The 14,989-nt window shown below is 37.5% G+C and overlaps 1 protein-coding gene across 1 annotated transcript; it reads right to left on the reverse strand.

Moving 5' to 3' along the window:
- Window positions 1-2,162: 2,162 nt before the first annotated feature.
- LOC122146071 lies at window positions 2,163-5,715 on the reverse strand. Its single transcript, XM_042763245.1, has 3 exons — window positions 4,694-5,715; window positions 3,589-4,574; window positions 2,163-3,514 (listed from the first exon to the last, which is right to left on the reverse strand). Exons 1-3 carry the CDS (start codon window positions 4,749-4,751, stop codon window positions 3,125-3,127), a joined length of 1,434 nt encoding a protein of 477 aa, XP_042619179.1. The 5' UTR covers window positions 4,752-5,715; the 3' UTR covers window positions 2,163-3,124.
- Between the last annotated feature and the right edge of the window lie 9,274 nt (window positions 5,716-14,989).

Raw genomic sequence — 14,989 nt, forward strand, 5'->3', positions numbered from 1 at the left:
AAAATTTACAGTAACTTACTGGCAACTTTGGTTGCCAGTAAGACTTTAAAATTTACAAGAGTACTGTAAATCATTAACTACAATTGTACTGTAAAATTTACAGTAACTTACTGGCAATTTTGGTTGCCAGTAATACTGTAAAATTTCCAAGAGTACTGTAAAAAACACAGCACACTGCCTTATATACATGTATATATGCTGTACATTTTTTTACAGCTGTAATGAAAATTAAAGTCGAAATAATGTTTATGAATGCAAGTGAAATTACATGTACTGCTATACATTTTACAGTAAATTAGAGCATTTGATGTGGAATTCAATTCACTATTTGTTTGCTGTAAGTTAAAGCATTTTTGTCAAACAAAACTCACAATAACAGGTTCATTAACATAAATTTATTGTAATGGCTATTTAACATAACCAGATTCCAAAATGTATTTGGTAAAAAAAAAAATTTAAAAAATAAAGGAGATTGCACATTAAATGCAAGGCTTTAGCCTTGGTTCATTAATATAACAAATTTATTGTGCAATAATGGCTATTTAACATAACCTGATTCCAAAATGTATTTGGAGAAAAAGGAGAAAAAAAAAAGGAGATTGCACATTAAATGTAAGGCTTTAGCCTCAGAAAAAACCTCGGAGAACAGCAGCACTTTAATATTAACTATGCAGTGCACACATTCCTAAAGTGATCGTTCTAAAGTCATAAACTAAAGAAAGGGTCTGTACTGTGCCTACCTTAAAGGCAAGAATATGAACTTGGAAATCAGGTCAGTCTCTGGTATCAATTCTATTGGGGAATACTTAAATGACAAGCCATCCAAAGTCCATTAGTTTACGCAGCAGTGTGCATACATGTGGGTTCATTCCATGCATTTTCTTGTCTCGCTTTCCAGCAGCAACTTTTGATCCAGTTTCCGGGTTGATGCCCACAAGTCCTCTGTGAAAAAAAAAAAAAAAAAAAACACACACACACACACACCATCTAATTATCAAAAACATTATACACTTAAAAATAAAATACAAAATTAGTCAGACAATTCAAATTACATTTAATTTCAATAAAGAGTAAGGGTCATATTTAATTTTATCAGAAATTAATGTAAAAATATTTAGCCTTCCATGTTTACAATAAACAAAATGTACAGATATTATTATACAGATTTAAAATCGCATTTCTAAAAATTTGGCTATAGAACATTAGCTAATCATTGCACCCTGCAATCCACTGCATCTAGTGCATTGTCTACAGGAAGACTGCAGTGATTATACAGCTGTTAAATGATCTCCTTAAGAGATTTAAGATAAGGTATTTGTACTGTATTGGAAGTGCAACCACATTTTGTAAAATGCAATAAAATCAAGAATCTGTGATGTCAATACTCTTTCAACTTTAACTGAAAAAAAAAAAAAAAAAAAAAGTACAGAGAAAATATTTCCAATATTTTCACTGACTAACTTATTTGTATTTAATAAATAAACAAGTGTAGATATTGATGGCTGCAACACGCTCCAAAAAAGTTGGGACAACATGGGACATTATAGAATTATTATTCTTTTTAATTATCTTTCATTGTTATTTTAGTCATTATAATAATTTCTTTTATTTTTTTATATGGTTTTTGCATTGTTTGTAGTATTTGAATTATTTGCACATTTATAATAGATCATTTGCTACAGTTGTCCTATACTTAACTGCTATACTCTTGGCATTCTACTCTTGCTAATTGAATCTAGGTGATTATTCTTAAATAGTCTACAACGAAAAAAGAGTGAATGTTTGCTGGAATGGAAGTACTGAAGAAAAGCAACTTGAAGCATCTGCTTGTGCTCGTCTAGTTTTTAATCCAGATGCACCTTGCACTTTTTAGTAACATGCAGTGAATAAAATAATTCTCTATTCAGTATGTGGTTAGCAATTTTTTGTTGTTCATTTGAAAACTTTCCTAAATTGAAAACCTAAAAAAAAAAAAAATAAAAAATAAATAATAAAAAATGTGAAAGTAACAATAAATATTGAGTAAGATTTTATGCTCTGAAATACCTCTGAATAAATTCCAGCGTGCATGCAGCGTCATCCTGATAAGCAAGATTTAAGTTGTAATAGGTCGCAAACAATGCTGCCAGGCCCTCAACAAATGCCTCTGAAAAGGCCCCAGGACAACTTCCCTCTCGACGGACAACATCCACTTGCTTGGGGTCATGGATTCACCTATAAAAAATAAAATAAGAATATGGCAGGTCATAGATTAACAAGTGTTGTATAGCTCATGTTAAAGGGATAGTCTGAAAAGAATTAAATGAAGTGAAAATTACCATGATTTACTCACGCTATCCTAGGAGTAAATTACTTTCTTCTTTCAGACAAATACAATCGGAGTTCCATAAAAAAAAAAAAAAAAAAAAATGTCCTAGCTCTTCTCAGCTTTATTATGGTAGTGAATGACAGGCAAGATTTTGAAGCCCAAAAAGTGCATCCATCGATCATAAAAGTACTCCACATGGCTCAAGCCTTCTGAAGTGAAGCGATGCATTTGTTTAAGAAAAATATCCATATTTGAAACCATATAAATTAAAATATCTACTTTTCAGCATATTTATGGCGAAAGAATGCACTCCGACCTGACGTAACGAAGAACCCGGAAGCGCAGAGGATAGAGCAAAAAACAACAAAAAAAGTCTAAAACAAGAATTTTTAAAGACAAATTTCTGAGGATTTTGATATAAGAGAAGACCTTGTGTTTGTTACACAGCCCTATTTGTTACGAGAGGCGTTAAAGCTTACACTACTCCTACGTCATACATCATGTAGGGAGTTACCTTCTTTTGGCATAATTCGACTAGTTCAACAATGTATATTTTTCTTACAAACACATCGCTTTGCTTCAGAGGGTCTTTATTTACCCCCTGGAATTTTCTACTGGATTACTTTTATGATGGATGATGCACTTTTTAGAGCTTTAAAATCTCATCATCCATTCACTGCCATTTTTAAGCTTGGAAGAGCCAGGACATTCTTTAAAACAACTGATTGTATTTGTCTGAAAGAAAAAAGTCATATACACCTGGGATGGCTTGTGGGTGAGTAAATCATGATGTAATTTTTTATTTTTAGATAGACACTATACACTATGGGATTTATAATGAAGACTAATGTTACTAATAAGGATTTTTGTTAAGTAGAGAGAATGGTTCAGAGACGACGACGACGACGACGACAACAACAACAACAACAACAAAAACAGGGCACAGAGAGAGCTAACTATGGAAGGAATATAGGAATGAGAATATAATTGTGAAATAGAATACAGGAACAGAGGTGGCAAAAATGTATTTTTGAAATGGCCATTAAAGTGAGAAGAAAAAAAAACAGTACAGGACAAAGAGGTACAAGAGCTAGAAAGCCAATAATTGATGGAGACAGACACAAAGTAAAGCAACAAACCTTGGATGATTAGTGCGGGTGAATCCGGTAATCCCTCTCTTTCCATGTCGGCTGCAGTTGCTGCTGCCTAAGAAAAACAAAAATTAATTTTGCATTAAATATTTGCAATTAAATATTTAAGACTCTAAATGTTATACTTACATCAGCTTCAATTAGAAGTGATTCTGTTCTCTCTTTGAAATGGGCCATTAAGAGTTTCAAGATGCACAGGACCAGAGAATTTCCCTCTTGATACTTTGACAGAACAGCACACACCTCTTTGTTTGTTGGCTTTTCTTGAAAAAATCTTAGAATCCTCTTTCCTTTCCCTTCAATGCTTTCTATGATTTTTTGTAGCAGTGAGATGTCAGTAAGCAATTGGAAATGTAAAAAGATCCCCTTCAGACAAAACAGGTAAGGCCATGAGTTCTTTAGTTCAGACAGTGGTGGAGTGGCGTTTATATCACGGCGCTGACGGTAATATGTGACCTCCATCAACTTGTGAAGTTCTCCTCTATTGGCTCCAGAAATTCCTTCAGTAGAATGAAGCAGCACCATTTGCTTGCGCTTCTCTTCTAGGGTGTCATCATTTTCTCCTGCAGGAAACTCCTCAGGCTGCCAACTGACACAACCATATTGATCAGCCAGCCTTCTTGAGCTCTGGCTTATGGTTCTACACGATGATCGTAGTCGTTCTTTTCTCCGACGAGCTAAAGTGTTGTTTCTGTTTACATGTTCAACACGGGTTTTAACTTGCAAGAGCAAAGAGGCATATCCACTACCTATTTTTGTTCCATCAGACAGAACATCAGCAAAGCTGTCCGGGTACTGCTTAACAATATTCTGCACTACAATCTGACACTGTGCCTTTGATGGGTTTAATTCATGTTTTTGCATGTTATCCACTAACATTCTTACTAGCTTCCTTCGATCAGCTGGTGATGGTCTTTTTTTATTTGCAATGGCCAGTTTAATTTCGGAAGGCATGACTTCCCAAAGCACCTTAAATGTTTCAGCCCAGGCGCAAGATGCTGAAAAGCAAGCAGTAGAACGAGATGGTGTAGAACTTGAACACTCTGATCCTGGGCTTGATATATCCGAAAGAACTTGACGCGATGATCGTTGGGGAGTCGAGCAGCTGGATTGTTCTAACACAAATAACAAAAAAAAAAAAAAAAAAAAAAAAAATGAAATTTGAACATCAAACATTTTACAATATTTGACAAATGGACATTAGTCATTTTAAATCAAATCAAATAAAACATACCTTCATTTTTCCATGCATTCAGTAGTTTGCGGCATTGTATAGGCCTGAGGAATTCCATGAGGTCTTCTTCTTTGACATACTGGAGGAGTTTTGTCTCAACACCAATGACAGAAAGACCATGGATAAATTATTGAAGTGTTTCATCAGAGAGACCAGGTAACGAAGAGGAGATGGCAAGTTTTATTTCCTCTAAATTAGACATACCCTAAAAAGATGGAAAAGAGTGGTGTAACACAATCACAGACAAGCCACATATGTTATACTCCTGGAGAGGATAATAATCTAATAGATCCTCTTTAAGTACACAGACATGTCTTGGGTCCTCATCTGTTATGCAGTATACACCCAAATCCACCAACCGCACAGCACACCGTTTCTCAGACACAAAGTAAACCACAGAATTCTGGTGAACAAGAATTAGTTTAATTCTGCCAACCTCCAAACCCTCATCATTACTGGCCAAAAGAACAACCATGCCTTTCCTGTACTTTGTTCCTTTCAAAGTGATTTCAGTAGCTACTAAAGTATTGCCTGGCTGAAAATCAAAATGATCAACTGATTCCCTGATTACTTCGTTAAAATCACAAGAATAAAATTCAGAGCCTTTTTCAACTTGCACAGAAAGCTGAAAGAGGTTTCCAGCACTTAAATAGGCTTGGAGAAGCTGGTGCCTTTCTGCAAGTGTTGCACATACATTTTTGAAGTTGTGCAATTTTCTAGCACATTGTTTAAAATAGGTATGTTTGCTCTCAAACCGCATAGTCCATAAGCGAATGAGTGGTCCAAATTGTTTTATAAGCTCTGGGTAATGGCACAAGTAGTGATGTTTAGGCTTGAGAGGCTTAGAAGGGAAAGTCATATACCTAAAATGAATGTACTCATCAATGAGCACTTTCAGATAAGCAACCTGATCTGCCAGTATTGCTGGTGCACAAATTAGATCTACAATTTGTCTGAGGAGTAGAACGAGCTGCCATGCTTCTGATTCTGGATCCTTAATTCGGTGTCCAACAATAACTGGTAAAAGCCTTAGAAGACACCAGTTCTGAACAGCGTGACCACAAAGCTTCTCACTCCCCGAGTTAACCTCAGCTGGTTTATTGGCAGCATCATTTCCTGTGTACTTAAACTGTTTAATATAGCAATTAAGCTCTGTGAAAGTAAAGAATTTTTCTTGATTTACCAAGTAATCAATGTACAACTTAAGATCAGACGCCACAACACCCTCAAAGAGGTCATGTCCAAGGCAGGGGGGCAAGCCAGGCTGACAAACATGAAAAGAATTCAGCTGATTAAAAGGAGAGTTAAATTTGACTCCATCAACTACATTATCGCCTAAGGTAGCAAGTTCCTGAATGTTTCTCTCGTAAGACTCCACAGTTCGCTTCATAGCAGGTTCTAAAGGTGTGGCATGGAATGAGTCTCTCTCAATGGTGCAATACCTGCAGAAATGTAGGCTTCGGCTAAAGTTCTCGACAAAACCACCAATCATGTGGGATCCCAGGTTGTCACCTACGATGGAACACAAAGAAGCTTTCAAAGTTTTGCCATCATTCACCACAACACCATTCTCCTCAAGATCTTTGAGATCTTCAATTAGTGATCTAAAAACATGAGCTGGTCCAAAGTACTTAAAATCTTGCTCATTACACAAAAGAACAAGTTGCATGTGGTCTATGTTTGACCTGTTGTGAGGTAAAATATCAGACAAGGTAAGATAAACTGCCAGTAATTTGTGTTTTTTTCTAGCTGAGCCTAAAGGATTTACCACCTCAAATGAATCCTGGTAAATGATCAAACCCAGAGATGATGGATCAGTTTGAAAGAGAGAATTTTCAGAAAAATTCTTACCATCCTTTACATCCCGAAACAGATCATTTTCAGCTGTTTGCGAGTGCATCTGTTCATATTGATCCCTCACAGACTGGCACTGAAACAGAGCACTGATAGTCTGTTTAACTGGGACATATTGAGCAAAGCACTCTTTCCCATTTCTTTCACTGACTCCTTAAAAAAATAGGGACTGGCTCAACATAGTGGAAATCTTGCTTGAAAGCAGTCTTTCTCCTCTGTGCTGTACTTAGAACAACACTATTACAAGCTGTCAGCAAATCCTCCCTAGACAATTGATCAATCACATCATTAATCCTTACCTCTGATAATTCAAGCAAAGCAAGCTTTTCTCTCAGTTTGCTAAGAAAATATGAATGCCCAATTGTCATGGATGTTTTGAAATTCTTCAACAATGCCTTGAATGGTAGACTCAGGTAATAGCAATTTAGCTTGCAATTTCAGATAGAAATTTCTTAGAAAAAGACATTCATCCACAATTTCAGAAAGATTTTGCTCTGCAACTTCTGATCTCTCACTCTCAGACACGACATCTGAAACTGGGGTTTCCATGGTCATAGCAGGCTCTATCAGATGGTTTACAGAGCACATTTTATGTGTCCGTGATACATGTGATGCAAATGTAGATCTCTACCTTAAATGTCCTGTTGCAACCAAATGGGCACCGGATCTCCAGACCTGACTGAATTAGGCTCTTTAAATGAGACAAGAGCTGTGTTAGGGTCCCACATTGAACTTCACAAAAGTCTACATGGCATTTAAATGTTTTATCACACATCTGTGCCTGATGATCTTTAGAGCAGCAGACTGGTGATGTTCCCTGTGATTTCTGTATATGTGGGACTTCAATGAAGAAAACTTAGTGAAAATATGTGGGCAATCAGGTACAGCACATCTAAAACCTAATTTAGGCACATTTCTATGCAATTTCACATGCTGCACAAAACTCAGGATTGTACTGCTCTCATTATTACAAAAGTGACAGATAAACATTTTCAACTTTAAAAAAAAATATAAACTTCACAAGCTAATAAATGCACAACAATAAAGCATGTGCACTGCAAACTAACGCTAATGGCTTGGCAGTCAAGTTAAAACACTATTTAACTGCATAAAAACAAATCAAGTTAAAATAAAAAAATAAAACGTTTAAAAGCTTACATGTCTACTACCAACAACAATGTAAAAGAATTTTATACAGAGCAGTTATCAAAAATTTTATAGTAAAATGACAGCCCTGCCACACTAAAGAAAATATAGACAGCTAATCGTTAATCTGTGACGACTCATCAAGCAAATTCATCATAAAATTGGACAAATAATCTAGATTATCCATTTTGCAACGTGGATGTAAAAGGATTCCATATTGTAGATGTAACACACCTCGACTCGCTCTCATTAGAGATCCTCCTCCTCCGGTAACCGCAGAGCACGAGGTGAGCGCGAAAATTGAGTGCTGATGATGATGAGGACGCAAGCGCGTGGAAAGTCCCAACTTCTTCTTTTTTGGTGTTTATTGGCGGTTGGCAACCTAGCTTATTGGTGCATTATCGCCACCAACTGGAATGGAATGTGGATCAAGTTGTTTGCTTTTATAATTTATACAAATATAAATAAACATATAAACCAAGCAATGGAAAGTCGCAACTCCCAAGATGTCCAATGAAGATGACGAAAACTTTTGCAACTGTTTTTTCTTCTTCTTAAAAAAGCATTTACTGCAGAAGTCATAGGAACATGCAATAACAGTGATGTACCTTAAAAAAAAAACACACATTATCTTATTGGACCTCTAAAATTCACAGCAATTATGCATGCTCCCACATTGCAAAATACAGTAATGCTGTAAAATTAAAAACACAGTAGTCTATTGTAAATATTTACTGTAAAAACTACAGCAATTTTTAACAGTGTGGTTGTTATTTGCTGCATTCATGTACACGACCTGCAAATACAAAAGAAAATAATAATAATGCAACAAAAAGAACATAAGTAAATACACTGGGATTGAATGTATTACAAGTTTCTTTTCAATAATCAGGAATCAATTTTCATAAACATCATAGTGAATGGACTGATCTTGATAGTAGATGACTAGTAACACAGTAAATCAAATCTGATGAAACCTGTGTTTTATAGGAACAGATTAAACCTTCAAATATTACGATGTATCTATTTACAAGATTAAAGATAAAACATTTTTTAAACACTTTACTGTCATTCCTTTAGCTTTTAATGTGTGTGTGTGTGTGTGTGTGTGTGTGTTTTTTTTTGTGTGCATCATTACAGTCTGTAAAAAGGGTTCATATGTGTATCTCTTATCATCACAAGACTGCAGTCACTAGAAATCAGAAAACTTCCTGTTAATGAAGTAACTGGAAAAGATCTACTCTATGAACGATGCATTAAATTAAATTAAATTAAATTAAGACTAAATAAATAAATGAGTACTTTCTGCTGCACATTTTGTATTTTTGTTTTGCATATTCACATGTAAATAAAAGTTACATAAAAAGAGTACATGAAGTTATTTGTACATTGTTCATTTTTTTAATGCAGCTTACAAAACAATCTTCTATACGTGTATTTTTTTGTACGTATTTTTTTTTTTTACACATTACAACAAATAGTTCAATACATCACTGAAAATGCTTTTTACAACTATTTACAACATAGCTTAAGTTTAACATCAGAAAACAGCATCAGTTTGAGCCCAGCGCTGCCCGTGTGTTCTGGGGTCTTCAGGAGGTCAATCTCTTGGTGAATGTCCATCACCTCCTCAGAGACTCGAGGATAATGTGGTGGACAGAGGAACGAGGCACATGTCAAACACTCTGGAGACCACTCTGTATGATGTACCGCTGGCAGACAGAAGAGAAACGCCAGGGTCTGGATTGTGGCACTTCTCAGAAGATCCAGCAGCACTGTCAGAACAAAACCATTAAACACCTGTCCAGCGCTGCCACATTCAGTTTATCCTGCAGTACAGGGGTCTGCTCTGATTTAGAGAGAGAAGGAAAAGAGAAACAGTTTAGAGCTATTACAAAGTAATTAGTAGAAGAAATATTAAGACACTTTTAGTAACTACTAATACACCACACTGGGGAAAAACTAGTCATATATAAAACCTTAGCTAAAGGGATAGTTCACCCAAAAATGAAAATTCCAAACCTGGAACAACTGAAGGGTGAGTAAATGATTACAGAATTTTTATTTTGGGGTGAACTATCCTTTAAGTAGAAGTATTATCCTGCATACTCTAATATATTTAAGGTATTAAAAGGTATTAAAGGTATACAGTGTTGTTCTGAAAAAATAATTTTGGATGGTTTTGCATTAATATTACGGCTGCACTGATGTGTATGTTGCATTTTACTTCTGAAAATGTTCAAGGTTATTAAATTTAAAGTTGTGTACTAAATACACTGTTGGATAATTTAATCTACAACAATGCATCATGTTGTAAAAGACCATATTTCTAGTGTTGCTGTCCTGTGAGAAAAAAAAGAAAACTTAGTACTTCATATTTATTCGAGAATACTTAACGAATGTACTTCCTTATACAGTCCACCTCTGATCATTCTGAAAATGACATATTTTGTCAGAATATTAATACATTTGGCTAAGCCTGAGGTACATCACCGTCTCCTCCATTATGACGTAACACATAAAAACAAATCTGGCTCCATCTGTCCTGACAGGATTGTCCTCTCTCTCTCTCTCTCCTCTCACACCGTTGCTATGCGACAGAGCCACGCTCTCGACTCGCTCTCATTATAGACCTCCTCCGCTGTAACGCGCATAGCATGAGGTAGCGTGAAAAGGAGTGCGGGTGATGATCTTCTTCTTCTTCTTCGTTTCTATTCCTTGCCGTGTCAGACTAGGCACTTCTAGGCATTGTCTGCCTCCCACGTGGTGATAAAGAAATCTTACATTAAAGCTCCCCCAGCCTATATTTTCTCCAATATATGCCAGTGGCCTTTAGGAAGTGAAGTACTTCCAATGCTCTTTCTATTTGATTAGACCATCACCCATCAGAGTTTTAACAGAGATTAAATCAACTCCCCAGAACGTTTAGACCAATGAATAACAGTAATTCACAGGCTTAACACTTGCCGTCCATGTGGATTTCCCACCAGAAACAGTCCCACTTGCCAATACCACAATGAACCAGTCTTAGGTCAGTGTCAACTTAATACTTATCCCATCCCAGGCAGGATAATTGACTTCCCATGGTTGACTGCTTGTTTTAATAGTCCTAGAAACTTTCTCCCGCTAATGTCTTTAACTCCACTCAGGCTGCCATTTGCCTGTGTAAGTCTTTCATTAATGATGCTGCGGCACCTGTAGTCTAATCCAATGGCACCCTTCACCTCCACATTTCCCCCAATCCAAACTTGCCCTAGCAGCCTCATCAGCAGCCTCATTCCCCTCAACCCCCACATGTGCTGGAACCCACAAGAAACCACCCTAGAACCACCCCCATCTCTACTCTAAGCTATAACCCATTGTTAAGATCTCCCCGACCAAATCGAACCTACCCCTCCTCTTCCTCTTTTCTCCCCCCCTATCTCCATCAAGCCAGATAGCTATTCAGAACAAATGATGGCTTTCCCCTCACCACCCCACTTCGTCCACCCAGGCCCTCAGAGGGCCCATATATTATTGCTACTATTTCAGCCGTGAAGATTTAAAGACCATTCCGGGCAATCTATGACACTGTCTAACATGGAAATAATGAAACATCTAAACCAAAGCCCACTTTTTTACTCTCAGGGTTTCTAGGATCCCATCTGTATAAATATCTATGTAGCTATTCCACAATCATCCTAAGATGCTCCTGTAACATATTTAGCAACAGGTTCCTCACATTTCCTTCCTTTATTTAAATTTTTAATAGATATATCTACAGCATCCACAGGCGCAAGAAACTAATGAGGAATAGATGTCAAATAGACAGAAGGCACCATTTTCCTTTTCAGTAAGCTTAAGCTCCTCTGGCGCCATGTCTTAACAGAATGCCAAAACACTAAATCTATTAAGTCTTACTCTCACCCCTTCCTGAACTCCCCACACTCTGGTTAACAAAGAAAATGGAGGAAGAGCTGGACCCAAGAGCTTTTAATTTTAACAGAAATAATTTAATGGCCACTTTTGCACGTCGCAAGCCTCAAGCGGGGAGCTTTACAGGTGTTTTGCTTGCACGACAGAATCGGCGTTGTACCGGAATGCCCCCATTACATATCCTCAAGGCCCTACGTTGTACCACATCTAACTTACTAAGTGTGGCACCTAGCTGCTGATCCATATGCAAGACATCCATAATCAAAAACTGATCTTATCATAGCTTTTATAAATCATCAGCATAAGATTCCTGTCTGCACCCCAAGAGCATCCCACCAAACACCTCAAAATAATATAATAACTTTTCCACATTGTACTCACCCATTCTACTTACATTTTCTTTTATCACGTTAGCTTTTCATCTACCCAGACCCCAAAAACTTAGAAGACCCCAACTCTTTCAAAGAGATTCCCCCATACAACTTAAGACCTAGACTTTCTATATTCCTCTTTCGTGCCAAAAACCATATGCTTGTTTTTATTCAATGACAACCCTAAAGCCCCACTTATCACTCCAAGCCTGCACCTTATTCAAAGCACACTGAATTTGTGTCAATAAACTGCCCAGTATTAATACGGCCTCTTTTCCACAATGCTCCATCCTCTACTGCAAACAAAGATTTCTGAAATCCACTTCCCTACCATCATCAAACATATTATGAACCATTATATTGACCAGGAATTGGCCCCTGATTACACTACCCTGGGCGTAGTCCGACATCTACAAACACAGATTCAGAAAAACTTCCACCTACTCTTACTTGAATGCAACGGTAACCTCAGAAAGTCCTTAATCCAATTAATCATGCTCCCCCGAATCCCGGGCCATCATACAGCTTAATGATAAACTCCTTCTTTCCCACAACCTGTCATATGCTCTGCCTCGATATCCAAAAACACACCTACCACCACCTCTTGCCTTTATTTACAAAGGGGCTTTCTAACTATCATCATCCAACACTACAAATTGAATCCATAGTACGACGACCAGAGTCGGAAACCATTCTGATATGTGAGTATAAAACCTTTCTTTTCTAATCTATATACCAACCTATCAGTAACCATCCTTTCCATAATCTTACAGATAACAGCTGTAAGGAGACAATTGGTCTATATGATCCAGGCTTTCAGCCTCCTTGCCCAGGTTTTAAAATCGGCACAATCACTGCATGTTTCCATTATTGCTGGAATTGATCCCTTTCCCCCCACACAATATTAATCAATGCCAATACCTCCTCCAATGCAAAGTCATCCATATGCTGAAAGATCTCATATCCCAATTCATCTCTCCCAGGAGTGAAGTGTACCTCCCACTAAATCTTATTGCCCTTCTTAATTCATGTAAAGAAAAGAACAAATTAATTACATAACTATTATCATTATTTTTTGTTAAGTTTATACCCTTCCTGCTTAAGCATTAGCTCCCTCCTAATCAAACCATCCCTACCAAATATTCTTATCACTGTGCACTTGCTGGAAACTCCTAACCAACCAAGATCAGCCTTATCCTTGTACTAACCACTTCTCTACCCCTTCGACCAAAACAGGAATAGAAAACCTCTATTAATTTCATCGCCATACAATTGATCATATTTCCAAACCTGTTTAACAGTAGTCTCAGAACCAAGAGTGCCACAGAACTTCTGCCAACTCTCTCTCTTCGCACACTTTATAACCTTCCTAGCCTCAGCTGGCCGTTGCTTATATTTCAACAACAGGCTCTCAACAGTCTCACTCTGCGAAGCTGCCTATGGAGCTCTATTTTCTAACCCACACAGCCTCATCACAAGGCCTGAATTCCACCCACGGCACTGATTTCCTCTTTTCACTCTCTCCCCTTCATTCTGTGTGGCTTTTCCCTGCTGCTTTCCCTCACACCCCACAAAAAGGAAATACTCCATTCATCAGTACTACCTTGGCTATTTACAACTCTCTAAACTTCTTACCAACTGATCTCTAAAATTTCATCCCAATCTGCTTTTAGAGAAATTAAAACGCCCTCTCTCCACTCTCTCCTTCTCCACCTGCAAAGCACTGCAAATTCACTAAAAATAGGGAAATGATCACTCCCTAATGTGTTAAGAATCCATAGGATACCACTTCCCACACCTAACAAGTTCACCTGATCGCAGTCATGTTAAGTCAATACATGACAAACTCCCCACTATTCACCCCTGTATTCTAGTCGGTCTTCCATCATTTAATACCACCAAATTATTTTTTATCTATAAAATCTTCTATTAACAACCCCATTTCCTCTCTGATTCAGCTGCCCAAAATAGGATTGCTGATCATTAAAATCTCCTGTCCCACAACGATGAAGGTCTCACCTGATCCATTTATATCATCTAACTTATCCATTTCTAACCCGAAGGACACGGATTATACAAACCACTTCACCAATGAAACACCTACATATTTTCTGCTGTACTCCCTACCTCAATTGCTATAACCTTAATTTTTGTCAAGCCCTGAGGTCCCCCCATATTAACCCCTGCATTTATATTGAACATACCTTTTTTAACAAATATTGCACAACCCCCTCCAGTCGAATTTCTGGATCTTTACGTAAACAATAATAAAACTTGGGCATCACAAAATCTAAAGATGCTTTTAACCACGTCTCCTGAATACATTATTAACTGCGGTTTATTCTTTAACCACCATCCACAAACTTTTTGTAATTCTGTCCATACGCTATCTAAACTCCTGGAATTCCACTGCAGGATACAAACATTTCCCATATATATAATATCAATTTCACCCATGTACAATTAACATCTTCCATCTGGCTCCTCCCTTATTCCTTAACCCTTCTGTCTCTGAAAACATATCTATAGAGGGCAGCTGGCTCAATTTCCTCTACAACCCCAAGACTCCTCTCCTCGCAGCCTCATCACCATATCACTTCTAACAATGTCTGAATATTCTTAGTCTGCTTCATGTCACACATCACATCCACAACGAAAGCCAGGAATTTCATCTTTACTCCCCCCACTGAATCTTCTGTTACACAAGCTACCGACGGAGGGCATTCCTCTTCTCTTCTCCTTGAATCACTCACCTTACTACATGTTGCAATCTTTTTAAAACAGCCTCAGCATAAGACACACCCCTTGATTAATCTCCCTAAACTGCTGCACCATCATTAGCCTGCTTATATTGTTCACCCTTCACGATTTCCAGCTATGTGCCCTCCACCACATGAACCACACTTTACCACCTTCTCCTTACACTCCAGAGAACTTCATGCTCACCTCCACATTTTCCACATCTCGATCTCCTCTACAAGCAGCCGCACTATGTCCATACCTCTGAAAT

The sequence above is a fragment of the Cyprinus carpio genome, chromosome A9 (assembly GCF_018340385.1).
Source record: "Cyprinus carpio isolate SPL01 chromosome A9, ASM1834038v1, whole genome shotgun sequence".
NCBI lineage: Eukaryota > Metazoa > Chordata > Actinopteri > Cypriniformes > Cyprinidae > Cyprinus > Cyprinus carpio.